This window comes from Danio aesculapii, chromosome 7 (assembly GCF_903798145.1).
Source record: "Danio aesculapii chromosome 7, fDanAes4.1, whole genome shotgun sequence".
Taxonomy (NCBI): Eukaryota; Metazoa; Chordata; class Actinopteri; order Cypriniformes; family Danionidae; genus Danio; species Danio aesculapii.
This window is the reverse complement of record NC_079441.1, coordinates 63,560,472-63,577,809: the sequence shown is the minus strand read 5'-3', so window position 1 is coordinate 63,577,809 and position 17,338 is coordinate 63,560,472. Positions and strand designations below refer to the sequence as shown.

The window sequence follows — 17,338 nt, the reverse complement described above, 5'->3', positions numbered from 1 at the left end:
GCTCTTTACAATGAGAAAATATTGATTAAAATATCAAACTAGAGAGGCACAGAATTTTTGACAAGAATGATTCTGATTTCATTGTTTTTGGTGTAAATGGCACTGAATACAAATTTTATGATTTATTATAATTATGATTATATTGATTATATTATCATTTATAGCATGTGTAAAAGTGTTGTTTACCTGAATATCAGGATCGTCAATACTGATTTTTTCTGTTTTGTTAAAGAAAATAGTTTCAAACAAATATCACAGGGGAGCAGGTGTGCATATCTGTGATACACTCAGCAGAACTGTTATGAAGGATTTAGCATTACAGTCATAACAATGAATAATCGAATTAACGACTCTAATTTAAAAAGATAGTTCTCTCCAAATGTTTTTATTTTGACATAATTATCCTTCACTTGTTCCAAATATGTTTGAGTTTCTTTCCTCTGTTGCACACAAAATTAGATATTCTGAATAATGCTGGAAACCAGCAGTCATTGACTCCCATAGTATTTTTTGTCTCTACATTTTCCCCAACATTCTTCAGAATATCTTGTTTTGTGTTCAAAAGAATAAAGAAACCCTCGGAAGGGTTTGAATCCTCTTGGGTTTAAATAAATGGCGAGGAAATGTACAATTTTGGGTGAACTGTCTCTTTAAGACACTCGCTTGCTGCCACCTATTGGTGGTGCACTTACACATTAACTTGTTAACCAGTCCTTACTTATGAGGATTTACACCTACCTAACTTTAAATAGTAACAGTTCTTGAGCTAAGAAGATTAATTAGGTATCATTGGAAAGAAGACACTTTGAGCTTTACTGTGAAGTTTCATAAAAAAGTTATACATTATGAAGTAATGAGAAAGTACAGTGTTCAGTATTTGTTTTTCCATATACAAACACATGAATTCAGTCATGTAATAACTTACTGTAGAAAGCCAAGGGTCTCATGAGTTTATATTTCAAATTTGATTAAGATGGCATGAAAACTAGATTTCTACAAAAAATTTTTAAGACTATATCGGTGTCTTTCTCTCCCTCACCCAAACTAAAACAGTAACACTTGCTGAATAATTTGGGCTACATTCACAGTTCATGTATTGTTGAAAAGAAGACACTTTTGGGCTTTACTATCCATCATCTTGAGTTTATAATGTTTAAAATAAAAAAAATTGCATGGATACTTAAGTATTATTGTATTTTACAATAGTATGGATGCAGATTTAGATTTGCAAGCTGAGACTGCATATCCCAGACTTGCAATGTCAGGCACAATGCTCTCAGTGGAACTAGTAATGTCACTGTGAGGGGAAGGTTTAGGGCGGGTTAGGGGTGCGCATTGAAAAACCATTGCATGAAGTCTGCACCCAGACCCCTCTTGTATTTTATCCAAAATTTCGTGTTGGAAATTGATTATTAAAAAACTAATAAATAAAACATTCAGCTCATAACATTATGCAGTTGTAATTTTGCAAATAAACTGTCTATATAAATGTGTTTAAAAGCACTTCAACTGCTTTCATTATTTTTATATTTAACAAGTAGCTTAATTACTTTTTTACTCAGTTTTTGTGTATAAATGCATTAGAATTATATTGTTAGAATAAAAACAACTGTTTTTTTGCTGCTATGCAGTTAAATAAATTGACTATCCTATCCTTTCTGTTATAAACAACATCAGTAGTTGACTTTTACTGAAAACCTGCCAAATAGCTTTATTGAAAAATGCTTGATTTAGCTTTTTGCTTTTATTTCCCAAGTGATGCTTAACAGAGCGAGGAAGTTTTCACACTATATCCTATAAAAACATACATAAAACTATGTATGTTTTTCTTTTGAAGAAAGTCTTATTTCTTTTAGTTTGGCTTGGTTAAAAGCAATTTTTAATAATAAAAAAACAAACAAAAAAAAAACTATTAAAAAGTCAAAATTATTAGTTAGGTGTTATTAGTTAGTTAGTACTAGTTAGGTGTAGGAAGAAATATCGTCACCTTGGAATTATAAGGTTCTGTCTGCATTTTAAATGATTTTGAGATCTTGAGCTTCAAAGTTTTTGCATTCCATATAGCAAACAATGTGTGTAACAGTTCTCTTTTATACAATTACATGACAGAGACCCTAAGGGTACTCTAAATGTAAATCATCAACATTCTCTCACATTTGCAAATTGGGATAAAATAAACAGGGCAAATGCAGATAAAACCTTCTAATTCTAAAGTCATTTTCTAATTGGATTTATAAGGTTCTGTCTGGCAGATCATTAATGAAGCATTACTTTTCAACAAATACAATCAGTCTGCTTATTAATTTTGTTAAAAAATAAAAATAGGTGTTGTAACAATATGTTGATGTTTGAGAAAGTCAATTTTTTTCCTTTCTTTAACATTTATTTCATGTCTTAGGATGAATATGTTTTCTTGTTTAAATTAAGCATACAAGACTGTCCTAAATATTTTGTTCAGTGCAGATGTTGATTTTATGTAATTAATATGGTCGTGTTTATTGAATTATATGCTTTATATGAATCATTGAATTATATTTATTGCATTATATGTCCCATTATTTAAATAAGTATTTGCCCTTCAAGGCTTAATATCAAAAACAGATAATGAGCAAATGAGTTTAATAAACACTGAAAATGTTTCACCGACTATACAGTATATACACAAATGAAAATATTTCACATTTAGTATATTACATTTCTTAAAAAACTGTTTCTTTTTCAACAATGTAAAATATAACATTTCATCTCACTGTCAAAAAGTGCTTCTAAATCATCACATTTACAAACATCTTTTCAGTTTCAGGTTTCTCAATGTTGTGTGGCATTATTTAGTCAACTCTGATTTTGTGTTTAGTTCTGGTCTTTTCTGCTGTCAACCGGTGAAAAACACAAAGAAAGATTATCCTGATTGGTCTTCATGTGTGCATTCGAAATTCTGATTGGCTCAAAGAAAGAACCTTATAAATAAATGTATAATTAAACTTTTTATAAATAAACAAATTTATAAATAAATAAATAAATAAATAAATATATTTATTTATTTATATATTTATATATTTATATATATTTAATTATTTATTAAATATTTATTATTAAATATTTATTAATATTTATTAAATATTAAATTATTTATTAAATTATTTATTATATATATATATATATTTATATATATATATATATATATATATATATATATATATATATATATATATATATATATATATATATATTATATATATATATATATATATATATATATATATATATATATATATATATATATATATATATATATATATATATATATATATATATATATATATAGTCAGAATATATTTATAAGTCAGAATTCTTTTTTAAATATTTCCCAAATTATGTTTAACAGAGCAAGGACATTTTCACAGTATGTCTAATAATATTTTTTTCTACTGGAGAAAGTTTTATTTGATTTATTACAGAACTAAAGCAGTTTTAAATTTTTAAAAACCATTTAAGGTCAAAATTATTAGCCCCTTTAAGCAAAAGATTTTTTTCGATAGTCTACAGAACAAACCATTGATATAAAAAATCTTGCCTAATTACTGTATCCTGCCTAGTTAACCTAATTAACCTAGTTAAGCCTTTAAGTGTCACTTTAAGCTGTATAGAAGTGTCTTGAAAAATATCTAGTCAAATAATATTTACTGTCATCATGGTAAAGATAAAATAAATCAGTTATTAGAAATGAGTTATTAAAACTATTATGTTTAGAAATGTGTTGAAAAAAATCTTCCCGTTAAACAGAAATTGGGGGAAAAAAATAAACAGTGGGGATAATAATTCTGACTTCAACTGTGTATATATATATATATATATATATATATATATATATATATATATATATATATATATATATTTATTTATTTATTTATTTATTTATTTATTTATTTATTTACTTTGCTGCTCTAAATAGAATTAAATAGAATTTTATATCATTTCAGTTCGAAGCAATATCAGACCGTTGTAGTGTTTTGTCTGAAAGGGGAAATGAGGTCGACTTCTTGCATTGCGTGAAGAAAGCACTGAGACGTTTCATGTCGCCACATTATTTCCAGCCTAATTGGCACCAGACCCCCAGCTGAACTGTGCCGAAACATAGCAGCACGGGAAAGCCCTGGTGTAACACCCATCTCTTTAGAAATATTAGCATCTCATAATGAAAACAGTAATTGAAAAAAACACATAAATACAACTTGTATAAGAAGCATTTTCTGTTTGTAAGGCTGTGAAATATGACAATATATCCATATATATATATATATATATGGACAAAGTGTCATATTATTATCGTTTATTTTGTGGTGTCACCAAAAACATTGTTTACGGTCATACCTTTACATAGTTTATATGAGTCCAATAATACACCATAATGAAGCTAGAAGAAACATGACAGAAACATGAATATCAGCAGCGTGAAACAGTTGCAATTCTGAAAGTACAATGTTTACATTGTGCAGTTTATTTATTGATATTTTTTATTTTAATGCGGGACCTGTAATCATTCATTTTTAAAGTTCATTTTCATATTCTTGTTATCTTTCTACATTTTTAATCAAACATTTGCCCTGAAGTTCTGAATAAAGTGAGAAATAGTCAGTACTTTTCCAAGTATACTTTCATTCATTCATTTTCCTGGCTTAATCTTTGATTTATCCAAGGTCGACACAGCGGAATGAATCGCCAACTGTTCCGTCATATGTTTTAAGCAGTGGATGCCCTTCCAGCCGCAACCCAGTACTGGGAAACACCTATACACACTCAGTCACACACACACACACACACGACATTTTTGTCAAAATTGAGTTATTGACATATTCTTATTAAATAGCAACTTATTTACATTATGGGATGTTTTTTATAAGTTGTTTACATTTTAAGAAGTTTTATTTAAAAAAACAAATGTTACACACATACTGTTTGCTATGGAATGCAAAAACTTTGAAGCTCTGTATCTCAAAATCATTCAGAACGCAGATAGAACCTTATAATTCCAAGGCGACGAAATGTCTTTGGACTGTGGGGGAAACTGGAGCACCCGGAGGAAACCCACGCCAACATGGAGAGAACATGCAAACTCCACACAGAAATGCCAACTGGCCTAGCCAGCACTCAAACCAGTGACCTTCTTGCTGTGTGAGGTGACAGTGCTAACCACTGAGCCACCAATGTAAATCTCCAATGTGAAAAACAAATACTTCTTTATGTATATACAGACTTATATAAACTACTAACTTAATCTTAAATTTACAGGAATGGTAATATATCAAGATATATATCGTTATTAGGATATGAGATGACTTCTAAATCATGATGTGAGATTTTTTCCACTGCCTTTTCTCTCAGTGAAGACTATAACAAGACAATGGCATTGACATTTTAGTGTTCAGTACATTCATATTATGGCTTCAGGTGTGCTTTTTTAGCCCAAATTCAAATGTGGCTTCAGCAGACTGTAAATCTGAGGTCTGTGGAGTCTGGAGGCAGCACTAAACACTATAATACATTTATGTAATGGAAGGTCAGACAGTGTTGAGTACCAGAGGTGGAGTGGAAGTGAATGCGTCTGGACGTGCTGTGCATGATAGCGGCTGCGGGCCATGATGACAGCAGGCTGGCTGATGCTCTAGGGAGTCTGTGAACCATTTCTCCTGCCCCCATTTTCACTCCTGAAACTGCTCCTGGGATAGCTGGTGAACTCCCATTGCATTGGAAGACTGTGGTGCGGGTTCAGTACTGGGAATCCTGTGCGCTATAGCTGGTTACACTAATGTTTTAATAGGAGTATCTTAGGTCTTTAGTCATCTCTGGACATAGTTGGGTTGAAAGTATGCAGGTTAAATTTAGTTATTTTAATAGAAATGAGCACTATATTGCATTTTTCTCATGCATAGAGTTTAACACAAATTATTAGCCCTCCTGTGAGATTTTTTCCAATGTTTCCCAAATGCTGTTTAATGAGGAGAATTTTTTAAAACATAATCATTTGAATTGAACATTTTTTTTTTGTCTTTGATGATGGTCAGGGCTTGACATTAACTTTATTGATCACCAGCCACTGTGGCTAGTAGTTTTTCAACATTACTAGCCACTCGCCATTTTCAATAGCCACAATTTTATTGTTGGGAAAATATTTTATACACATAAATTTGACTTTGACATGCTAAAATGACTTGATTTAGATTTCCACATGCCTCCTCATTCACTCACTTTTTGTGTGTCGTGTATGAGCTTTCTTAATAATCATGAGCAAATGGGTCATGGTTATATAATATTACAATTATTTTTAATTACACATAATTTTCAGAGCTCAAAATGAAGGATTTACCAAATTTATCTCTGACCACACCAAACATAAACAATTAATTACTTCTTAGCCACAAATTTTAAATGTGTCAAAACAAGAAAAATATAGCTGTATATTATACTTTTTATTTAAGAAAACATATGCACAGTAATCTGTACTGGCTAAAGGTCCCAGATCACCAGTTAACTACACATAAATGGGGAGTTAATATCCTATTAAAGCAATGTTATTGTAAAAAATGATAATTAAACCATATTAATGCAAAAAAAAGCAGGTAAAAAACATACCATGTGATAATTAAAGGGTGATCACACGCACACTGTTAACTTTAGACCCATAAATAATCTGTTCAAAGAATGGTTAAAGCGAAAGCAACCGGTGCTGCTTACAAAAGGACTAATCTGGAACTTTTGAAAGCAGCAAGACTGTGAGTGCATGTTCATCCCTTTTTGTCTAGTCTATTTGAAAGAGAACTGATCACATCAGTTGCGTTTGTAGACACAGTTGCTTCACGCAAGGAAACGGGAGCGCGTTCACCTCAGAGATCATCCTCTCATTCGGTATTCACCTGCTTTCTATTGCTCGCGCGAACGCAATTATTTTTGTTAGTCGTGTTGCTTCTGAATTCTTAGATCACCTTTGCATGCATATTGGACCATCCTTATTGTCGAACCCTGCTTTTAAGAATTATTATCCAGAAAAATAATTTTCAACCAGCCAAAGTAGCTAGTGGCAGTGTCTGTCTTACCCGCCACCGCTGAAATCTACCCGCATTTGGTGGGTTGGTGGCTGTTAATGTCAAGCCCTGATAATGGTAGGTTTTACTACACTGCAAAAAATATATATATTTTCTTACTTGGTTTTTGTCCATATATTTAACAATTGCTTAATTAAAAATCATTTTCCAGACAAGCAAAACATTGTCTTTTTTATGTAATAAGAAGTGAAAATTAAGTGAGTTTATGCTTAAAACAAACAGTTTTGACATATTATTTCTTAAAACAAGGCAATATGTTTTGATTGTCAAGATCAAGCTTCCTCATTAAAGAATTGTTAGATATTTAGATTAGAAACAAGACAAAACAATCTAATTGAGAAAATTTTTTTGTTTTGCATGTGTAGACATTCATTCATTTTCTTTTCGGCTTAGTCCCTTTATTAATGTATATATGTATATATATATATATATATATATATATATATATATATATATATATATATATATATATATATATATATATATATATATATATATATATATATATATATATATAGATATATATATATAGATATATATATATATATAGATATATAGATGGGCATAGATAATTTTTTTTAATCTAGATTAATCTCTGAATGAATGAATCTAGATTAAAATGCCTCATTCGAATTCTGCCGAAGGCATTCAGAATATGTGTGCTACCCGAATAATAAGTCTTTGAGAATGGGTTTCTCAAGCCAAGTGGCACATTAGATCAGGGGCTTATCTCCTGTTTGCATCACAAACTGCATGAGAAACTGTTCTACTATGATAATTGGTGATGAAAATAAATGATGGTTATTAAGATGTACTTGTGTTTAATAACTGTTCAGTTAAACATGAATTTTAAACTGTAGGGTTACATAGGCTCGAAACAGCCATTTTTGATCACCTTAATCCGACTAAAGTCATAACTGAACTAAACAGAAATGGAATTAAGACATGTGGAGTGCATATATTAGTGGCATTACTGAAGTAAACACCGCAATCAAGCTATTACTGTCATGTAGGACTTTTCGCCATATTTTCCGACAAGATCCACACATGCGGCTGTCAGTAAAGGACTGCACACACACAAATACACACACACACATCGCGAAATGCAGACGTTTTTTTTCTTTCCATTCGCCGTTATTAAATTCCATAAAACTCTCACCAGTCCTTACTCCTTATTTGCGTCTAATACCCCAGTTTCTCACGGGGGCATGAATGAAATGTTCATGAGTGAATGTAAAACTGCCGAACTGCGGTTAAAGTCAGGCATCCTGCTGATTTGATTCAGAAGGGCACTTTTTTGTCAGACGGCTCATCGGTCAGGTATACATCCGCGCTAAAATATCAAGGTGAAAGTCATCATAGCTTGCGTAGAGCAGACCCAGCTCCCAACCCAACTCTAAGAATAGATTAACGGCGATATTTTTTTTATCGCGCGGTAAGAGTCTCGCGTTAATGCAGCACGTTAACACTGGTTACGGCCCACCACTAATTTTTAAATTAGGAGATTAAATAGAATTTCTAAAAGTAAAGAAAAATCTGTGTTCAGTCTCGTTTTTGCAATGAAATTAATTAGACTTTTTCAAATTAATAAAGCAATTAAGCTTATTAACAATTTTCAAATCACTGAATTGAATTCATATTTAAAATCTGAGGTTAATTATCCAATATCACTTTCATTATGGCTTCTAATGTCCTACAAAATTTATATATGAACGTAATATACATCGTTGTAACAAAACAACTACCTGAGAAAAATCATATAGCCATTAGCAGACATGTTGCAGAAACCAGGTGGAAATGACTCTTTTACTTGTAGTGTATTGTTATTGTCGCTGATTATGGCAAAAACACTTTGATAAACATGAAAAGACGCCTTGTATCATGTGTTGTAGCGCCACATTAAGTTAGAACAAGTTGTAATTGTAATTTAAAAACACTTTATACGTATATCATTCTTAAGGCACATCCAGAACATCAGTGAGATCAAGACGGACGTTGGGAAGGCCAGAGCATGGGTACGTCTCTCCATGGAGAAGAAACTGCTGTCTAGACACCTGAAGCAGCTGCTATCTGACCACGAGCTCACCAAGTAAGAACTATCGACTAGCTGTTTACTGATAAAGAAGGCACTGTTGTAAATCATTATGTACTGTAGATCTCAACCATGTTCCTGGAGGACCCCCAACACTGCATGTTTTGGATGTCTCCTTTGTCTGTCACACCCATTACTTCTCTTTCAGTCTCTGCTAATGAGCTGATAATCTGAATCAGGTGAGTATGGTTAAGGAGAGTCAGAAAATGTGCAGTTCTGGTGATCCTCCAGGAACGTGGTTGAGAAACACTACTGTAGATCAGTGTTTCCCAACCATGCGCTCATCTATAGCAGTGTTTCCCAACCCTGTTCCTGAAGGCACACCAACAGTACACATTTTCAACCTCTCCCTAATCAAACACGCTCATCAGGACATAAGAAGAGACTCCAAAACCTGAAGTGAATGGGTCAGATATGGGAGACATCCAAAATATGTACTGTTGGTGTGCCTCCAGGAACAGGGTTGGGAAACACTGCTATAGATGAGCGCTTAGATAAAATGTAAACAGTAGCAGAGAAAAGAATAAGCCTCCATTAAAAATGAAGTGCTTTTTAAATTATTGATGCACCTTGAACTGTAAAGTGGCTCATCCTCAGTAAATGTATTCTGTGCTGTCTGCTTTTATGAGCTGAATTGCACATGAACTCATTTTCTTCAGGTTCATTACTTTTTATTTTTCATTTGAAGCTTTGTAGTTAGATTTTACTGCATGGTTTAATGTGTGAATTGTATTTTTTTAAAGGAAACTCTATAAGCGATATGCTTTCCTGCGCTGTGATGACGAGAAGGAGCAGTTCCTCTACCATCTCCTCTCTTTCAACGCTGTGGACTACTTCTGCTTCACTAATGTCTTCACCACTATTAGTAAGATGCATCAATCTCACATAACATACACAGAGCACTGTTTTCAGTTGAGAGGAACAAGTATGACTGAGGTGTTGAGTTACAAACATTTATATATATATTCATTCATTTTTATTTCGGCTTAGTCCTTTTATTAATCTGGGGTCGCCACAGCGGAATGAACCGCCAACTTATCCTGCATATGTTTTTCACAGTCCAAATTATTTTAATCTTTATTTCTTATCCTGACCTTGTCCTTGTTGTTGGTTGCAGTGATTCCATACCATGTGGTCATCATTCCTAGTAAGAAACTTGGTGGCTCCATGTTTACAGCAAACCCCTGGGTGTGTGTCTCAGGGGAACTAGCCGAAACTGGGGTCCTGCAGGTCCCTAAAAACACTCTGGAGATTACATTTGAGGTGAGCCTATATATACAGTTGAAGTCAGAATTATTAACCTCCTGTGATTTAAAAATGTTTAATATTTCCCAAATGATGTTCAACAGAGCAAGGAAATTTTCACAGTATGTCTGATAATATTTTTTCTTCTGGAGAAAGTATTTGCTTTATTTTAGCAAGAATAAAAGCAGTTAAATTTTTTAAAAACCATTTTAAGGTCAATATTATTATCAAACAATCGTTATACAATGATTTGTCTAATTAATTAAGCCTTTAAATGTCACTAAAAGCTAAATACTAGTATCTTGAAAAATATCTAGTAAATATTATGTACTGTCATCATGGCAAAGATAAAATAATCAGTTATTAGAAATGAGTTATCAAACTATTATGTTTATTAATGTGTTGAAACCTTCTTTCCTTTAAACTGAAATTGGGGAATATATAGGGGTGCTAATAATTCAGAAGGGCTAACTTTAACTGTATATACACATTTCTTTATCGACAACCTCATCTACCCTGTATATTGCTTTAGGTTTTGGCACCAGGATAAATATCGACTGTTCATAATCTCCAAGGTTTAATACTGTCTGTTCTCCACACAGTGCCAGAATCTGGGGAAGCTGACCACTGTACAGATGGGCCATGATAACTCAGGGCTGTATGCTAAATGGCTAGTGGAGTGCGTAATGGTCCGCAATGGGATCACAGGGCACACCTATAAGTGAGTATGAAGATTTATTAGAATCACATGTACATTATGCATTATTAAACCAGGCTTGATGTTAGGGCTGTCTGATATTGAAGAAAAAAATTAATTATGAAAATTATGCGATATATTCTGTATGCGATACAATTTTTTTTACAAATTATTACCAACAGCGGCTTAAAGACTTCAACAGAGTGTAAAAATCTTGATGGTTCTGTGGGTCTCATTTATTGGATTCAAGTCAGGTGATTGGCTGGGCCATTCTACAGCTTTATTTTCTTTCTCTGAAAGCATTTAAGAGTTTCCTTGGCTGTGTCTTGGATCATTGTCTTGCTGAAATGTCCACCCTGGTTTCATCTTCATCATCCTGCTGATGTAGATGTTTGACTGAAGCAGCTAATATTCATTTACAATGAGGAAGAGCAGAGGGTTGCTAAAGAACTACTGAGAGATTTCAGCTGCTGTCTGAGCTTTCACTGACTCCCTACACCTTCCTTTCTTCATGTGTTTATTACTGTTTCCCTGTGTCATTTTATTACACATAACTTATTTTGTAAGCTAATTAGATTTGTTTTCTTTGCATATATGGATTTCTTTGGTTGTTATCAACATCCGGGGAAAATTTCAAGTCAACTTTACAAATATGTTTTCGGAGATAAATGGTGATGTGTTCAATACTTATTTTCCCCACTGTATGTTTCATATTATGTCAAAGAGAAAAAAAGCATCTTCACATCACACCTTTAAAGGTGAACAGCCATGTTTTGCTGCTGCATGAAAACAAATTATACATTTTAACAATGTAAACAAACAAAAATAAATACTATAAATATCATCACTTTACTCCACTGGTGTAGTTTAACCAACCTGAAAACATCAAGGAAAACAAAAACATTGAGTGGAGCTTCATACTAAAATAGTTGCACATTTTTGGACAAGAATGCCTGCATGTTCACTCTGCTAGGTGTCAGAGATGTGTGTTCAGAGATGTTTGTGTGCTAATGACAGGCACACAAAGATAGTTTTGAATTAAATCACTCTTTTATTCAAAACCATTATATGTTGATATGTATATCAGGGTATGCACATTTGTGAAATTGTGATAATTTCGATATATATTGCACAGTGCTACTTGATGTGGTACAAGTTTCAAGTAAAAGAAAAATTATTAGTGATTTAAAGATTCAAAATATGAAAAAATAAAAATAAGATTTTTTTGAGTATAAAATAAAAGTTGTTAGTGAAGTAAAACATTTTTAAATGATTAAAAATGTTTTAAAGAATTTTATTAAAATAATGTTTATTTTTAATTATAAAATAAAAGTTGTGAGTAAGGTGACATTTTTTAAATATTTAAAAAATAGAATTAAAATAATGTTTATTTTTAATTATAAAATAAAAGTTGTGAGTAAGGTGACATTTTTTAAATATTTAAAAAATAGAATTAAAATAATGTTTATTTTTAATTATAAAATAAAAGTTGTGAGTAAGGTGACATTTTTCAAATATTTAAAAAATAGAATTAAAATAATGTTTATTTTTAATTATAAAATAAAAGTTGTGAGTAAGGTGACATTTTTCAAATATTTAAAAAATAGAATTAAAATAATGTTTATTTTTAATTATAAAATAAAAGTTGTGAGTAAGGTGACATTTTTTAAATATTTAAAAATAGAATTAAAATAATGTTTATTTTTAATTATAAAATAAAAGTTGTGAGTAAGGTGACATTTTTTAAATATTTAAAAAATAGAATTAAAATAATGTTTATTTAAATTATAAAATAAAAGTTGTGAGTAAGGTGACATTTTTAAATATTTTAAAAAATAGAATTAAAATAATGTTTATTTTTAATTATAAAATAAAAGTTGTGAGTAAGGTGACATTTTTTAAATATTTAAAAAATAGAATTAAAATAATGTTTATTTTAAATTATAAAATAAAAGTTGTGAGTAAGGTGACATTTTTTAAATATTTAAAAATAGAATTAAAATAATGTTTATTTTTAATTATAAAATAAAAGTTGTGAGTAAGGTGACATTTTTTTAATATTTAAAAAATAGAATTAAAATAATGTTTATTTTAAATTATAAAATAAAAGTTGTGAGTAAGGTGAAACATTTTTTAAATATTTAAAATATTTAAAAAATAGAATTAAAATAAGGTTTATTTTGAATTATAAAACAAAAGTTGTTAGTAAAGTAAAACATTTTTAACGATTTAAAATATTTTAAAAAATAAAAAGATTTATTTTTAATTATAAGCATGAATGAATGAATACTTTAGGAGCAAAATGAATTTTAACAAATAAATATTTGGGGATATAATTGTGATTTTACAAACAATTATGTACAACTTATTACAACTTAATAGAAAGTGCAATTTTTAATTGTTTAGCTATTTCAGCTCTAAATAATTATTTAATATTTCTATAATTATTGGCCTATTTTGTACTTTTATGAACAGGATTATGTGCCAAAACACTTTGTATCATTACTGTTCCAATTAAATTTGTGCGTCTTTTGATGCTCTTTCATTTTATGGACTGCATTGCTTTCTATGTAAATGATGTTGTGTTTGCATGCCCATGTCAACAATAAAAACTGCTGTCTTTACATGATGAGAGAAAATGGCATGGCAACAAATCTGATCAGTGCAGTCTTTATTTTTACTTGCCAAATATGATTTAATGCCAATTGCATATGCACAAAAGTCATAGATTGCCTGAGATTCTGAACAAGGCTTCAAAACTGTAGACTGACTTTCAATCTGCCATTGCGTAGGTTTCCATGTGGCCGTTGGCTGGGTAAAGGAGTAGATGATGGCAGCTTGGAGAGGATCCTGGTGGGCGAATTGGTGACTAACATGGAGAACGATGAAAGAATGTGCCGGACTCCTCCGATGCAGCAATCCCCCGGGATGATGCGAAGATTCGTCACCATTTCGCCAAACAGCAAACCAAGTATGTCCTTGGAAAATGTACAAAAATGAATTCTCCTAGATTCAGAGATTGCTGGACGATGTTGCTTTTTTTCCAAGCAATGTTTTTCATCATAGAGTTAAACACGGGCCAGATCCAGGAAAGTGTGGGAGAGGCGATTAACGGGATCGTCAAACACTTCCATAAGCCGGAGAAAGAGGTGAGGTGTTATTTCTCTCTGAAAACACACATCAGGGCTTTTCACACTTGAAATTGTTAACCCTGAGTCATTCTAAACCCTGGATAAAACTCAATCCTGGGTTATCTGTAATCACATTTCTGTTCATAACATGGTGTCCGCAGGGTCTTAAAAAATATTAGAAAGTCTTAAATGCTATTTTACAAGGTATTAAACTTTGTGTCTTTTTTTATTATACAATGTATGCTAAAGTTTGCCTGAATTTAATCTGCGAGATGCTGTGTAGTTTATGAAATCGATCAAACCCTGCTAGATTTGACATATGTTGGGTTGTTTACTACAGTAACCAAGGCAACACCATTATTCCTGCTGTTCTATAAGCAAAGAGCATAGAATCACCAAGAGGCGACACTCTGTTGTTTGGTAAACAGCCACTAGATGCCGCTAGTGTCACGCAGCGGCCATTTTGAAATGAAAATTCCAATAGAACAACAGCATATTATAAGCCTGTAAAATAAACTATTAAAAGTGCTGATGATTGTGATGGTAAGTGTTGTATTGTCGTCTTTCAGGTTGTATCTCAGCTTCAATGCGTTTTTTAAATAAATAACTAAAAAACAAACCAGCTGCTTGCCATCGTGACAGCAATGAGATCCAATGGACAGCCGATCGCTTTCACTTCACAGTGGCGGAATCACGGGGCTGTTGCTGGGCGCTGCTGTTGCAATGGAACGTTCTATTGAGTGTCGCCTCTTGGTCATTCTAAGCTCTTTGGCTCAAGCGCATCAAATGAACAGCAAATATGAAGCGTCCTGAAGGGGGCGGGGCATCTCAGACGCTAGAAAGCATTTATGTCAGATACTAGAGAGCATTTGATTGGTCAGAAGATTTGAAGTATGAAGCGATGTCAATGTCAAAACAATTGTTGACCCATTTAGGTGGAAACAAAAAACTTAGAGCTTTGGATGTTTGTATCTTCTAAATGCAAATTGTGCCAGTTTTGGAGCACACTAGCTCAGTGTTTCCCACCTCTGTTCCTGGAGGCACACCAACAGTACATATTTTGGATGTCTCCCCTATCGGACCCACTCACTTCTTCTCTTCTAATGCTCTGATGAGTTGATTCAGGTGAGTTTGATTAGGAGGAGGTTGTAAATGTGTACTGTTGGTGTGCCTTCAGGAACAGGGTTGGGAAACACTGCACTAGCTTACAGATATCCTTATGGTTAATATAATGATGCTAACATCTAAAAAACTTCATGTTGAATTCACGCGACCTTTAAAAGCGATGTCTAGAATGATGATAACCCAGGGTTAAGCGCATTTTGAAAATCTCTATTGTGGAAAAGACAGAATTGACTGAAAACACCACACATTAATGATCTTTCCTCGTTGTTCTGCAGAGAGGAAGCCTCACTCTGCTTCTGTGTGGAGAGTATGGTTTGGTTTGGGCTCTGGAGCAGGTTTTCCAGCATGGCTTCAAGTCACCACGGCTGTTCAAGAACGTCTTCATTTGGGACTTTCTAGGTAACAAATACAGTGGCGTTACGTAAAATGGCTTCTTATTAGCAATATCATTCATTCATTTTCTTTTTCGGCTTAGTCTCTTTATTATTCTGGGGTCGCCACAGCGGAATGAACCGCCAACTTATTCAGCATAGGTTTTACGCAGCATATGCCCTTCCAGCTGCAACCCATCTCTGGGGAACTTATTAGCAATAGTGTTTGTTAATTGCTCATAGTTAACCCTCTACCGCATGGTGTTACCATATGGCAACATGATACTTATGTTCATTTTCCTGCCTCTGTTTCTTTAAGACCAATGTTTAAAAAAAATAGTTGGAAAGAGAAGACCTTAGTGTAGCCAATAATGTGCTTTGGTTAAGTCACATGACATGCAGTGTTTTTCTGTAGTGAGATTTCTGACAGACTGGTGTTTATTGTGAGTAGTTGCTGAATGAAAATGTTAATGTCAATAAAAACAAAGGTTTAAATTATGTCAGATTCACAAAAAAATCTGAAACATCACCTCCAGTAAGTTATGATGACATATTCACAACTCAAATTTATCAAATTATTTTTTTGTAAAGCGATCAAATGTACGTGTTGCCAAATGGCAACACTGTGCAATAGTGGAACATGAAATATTCCAATGGGTTTGCTTGCTGACAAGGTCAGCTGTGAACTTTTAAGTTGTAACAATAACGACATGAATGCTAGTAATATAATGTTGATTCATTGTATGTTAATGGCATTTGCATTATGGATACAATCTCATTTTAATGGCAATACTACTTTTGAATAGATATGAATACAGGGAACAGTGTATTAGCGAGCACCACCATGCTCTATGGTAAGTGAAACAAGAAAAGCACAGAACTGGCTCTTCCTGCAGATGAATGTGAGGATGAGATGGGTTTTAGTGACTGTGAGAAAGATGCAGACTGGACATTTGATTAGAGCAGTAATGGAGACAGTTTAGGTAAGTTAGCTCAAAGGTAGATCAGAAAGGTGTAGTATAGTATATAGTGTAATATACAAACATTTTTAGCTAGCATAGCTACATTATTCTGATGCATCTGGATATACTAGACTTGTTATTTATTTGTTATGTTATTTACTGGAGAAAATATGTTTATTTACTGTATGTTGTATACATGATAATACAATATTAGGTTTGTTTTTAATAATATTCAGCAAAAAAAGAATGGAATAAATGAAAGCTGCTGGAATATCAGTTGTGGGGAAAGTGTGTATAAGGTGTCATTTACAAGTTCAGTGTTAAAACTTATAATACTGCAACACAAATTAAACCATTTCAAACAACAAAATTAATAATTATAAAGAAAGTTTTAAATTTGAAATTTCTAAATTAGATTCACTGTTGGATGTTGTTGCCATAAGGCAACATTTCATAAAGTACCTTAAAGAAATTTTTCCAATTTTTTTTACAGCATTTCAAGTTAAGCCATTTTAAGACAAGAAAAACAGTCAAATATTTGTTTATAGATTTCTCATAATGTGTGCGGTAGAGGATTAAGGGTTACTTGATTTTACTGTCAATAATGTAGCATAT

General features: G+C 32.3%; 1 protein-coding gene across 1 annotated transcript in view; it reads left to right on the top strand.

Moving 5' to 3' along the window:
• The window catches only part of dennd5a (DENN/MADD domain containing 5A), a 53,771-nt gene that overhangs the window by 26,268 nt on the left and 10,165 nt on the right, over positions 1–17,338 (top strand). Inside the window, exons 11-17 of the mRNA XM_056462324.1 lie at positions 9,061–9,189; positions 9,936–10,057; positions 10,310–10,455; positions 11,040–11,158; positions 13,927–14,105; positions 14,201–14,283; positions 15,666–15,789. Coding sequence (XP_056318299.1) covers positions 9,061–9,189; positions 9,936–10,057; positions 10,310–10,455; positions 11,040–11,158; positions 13,927–14,105; positions 14,201–14,283; positions 15,666–15,789 — 902 coding nt within the window. The remainder of the gene's footprint in view (positions 1–9,060; positions 9,190–9,935; positions 10,058–10,309; positions 10,456–11,039; positions 11,159–13,926; positions 14,106–14,200; positions 14,284–15,665; positions 15,790–17,338) is intronic.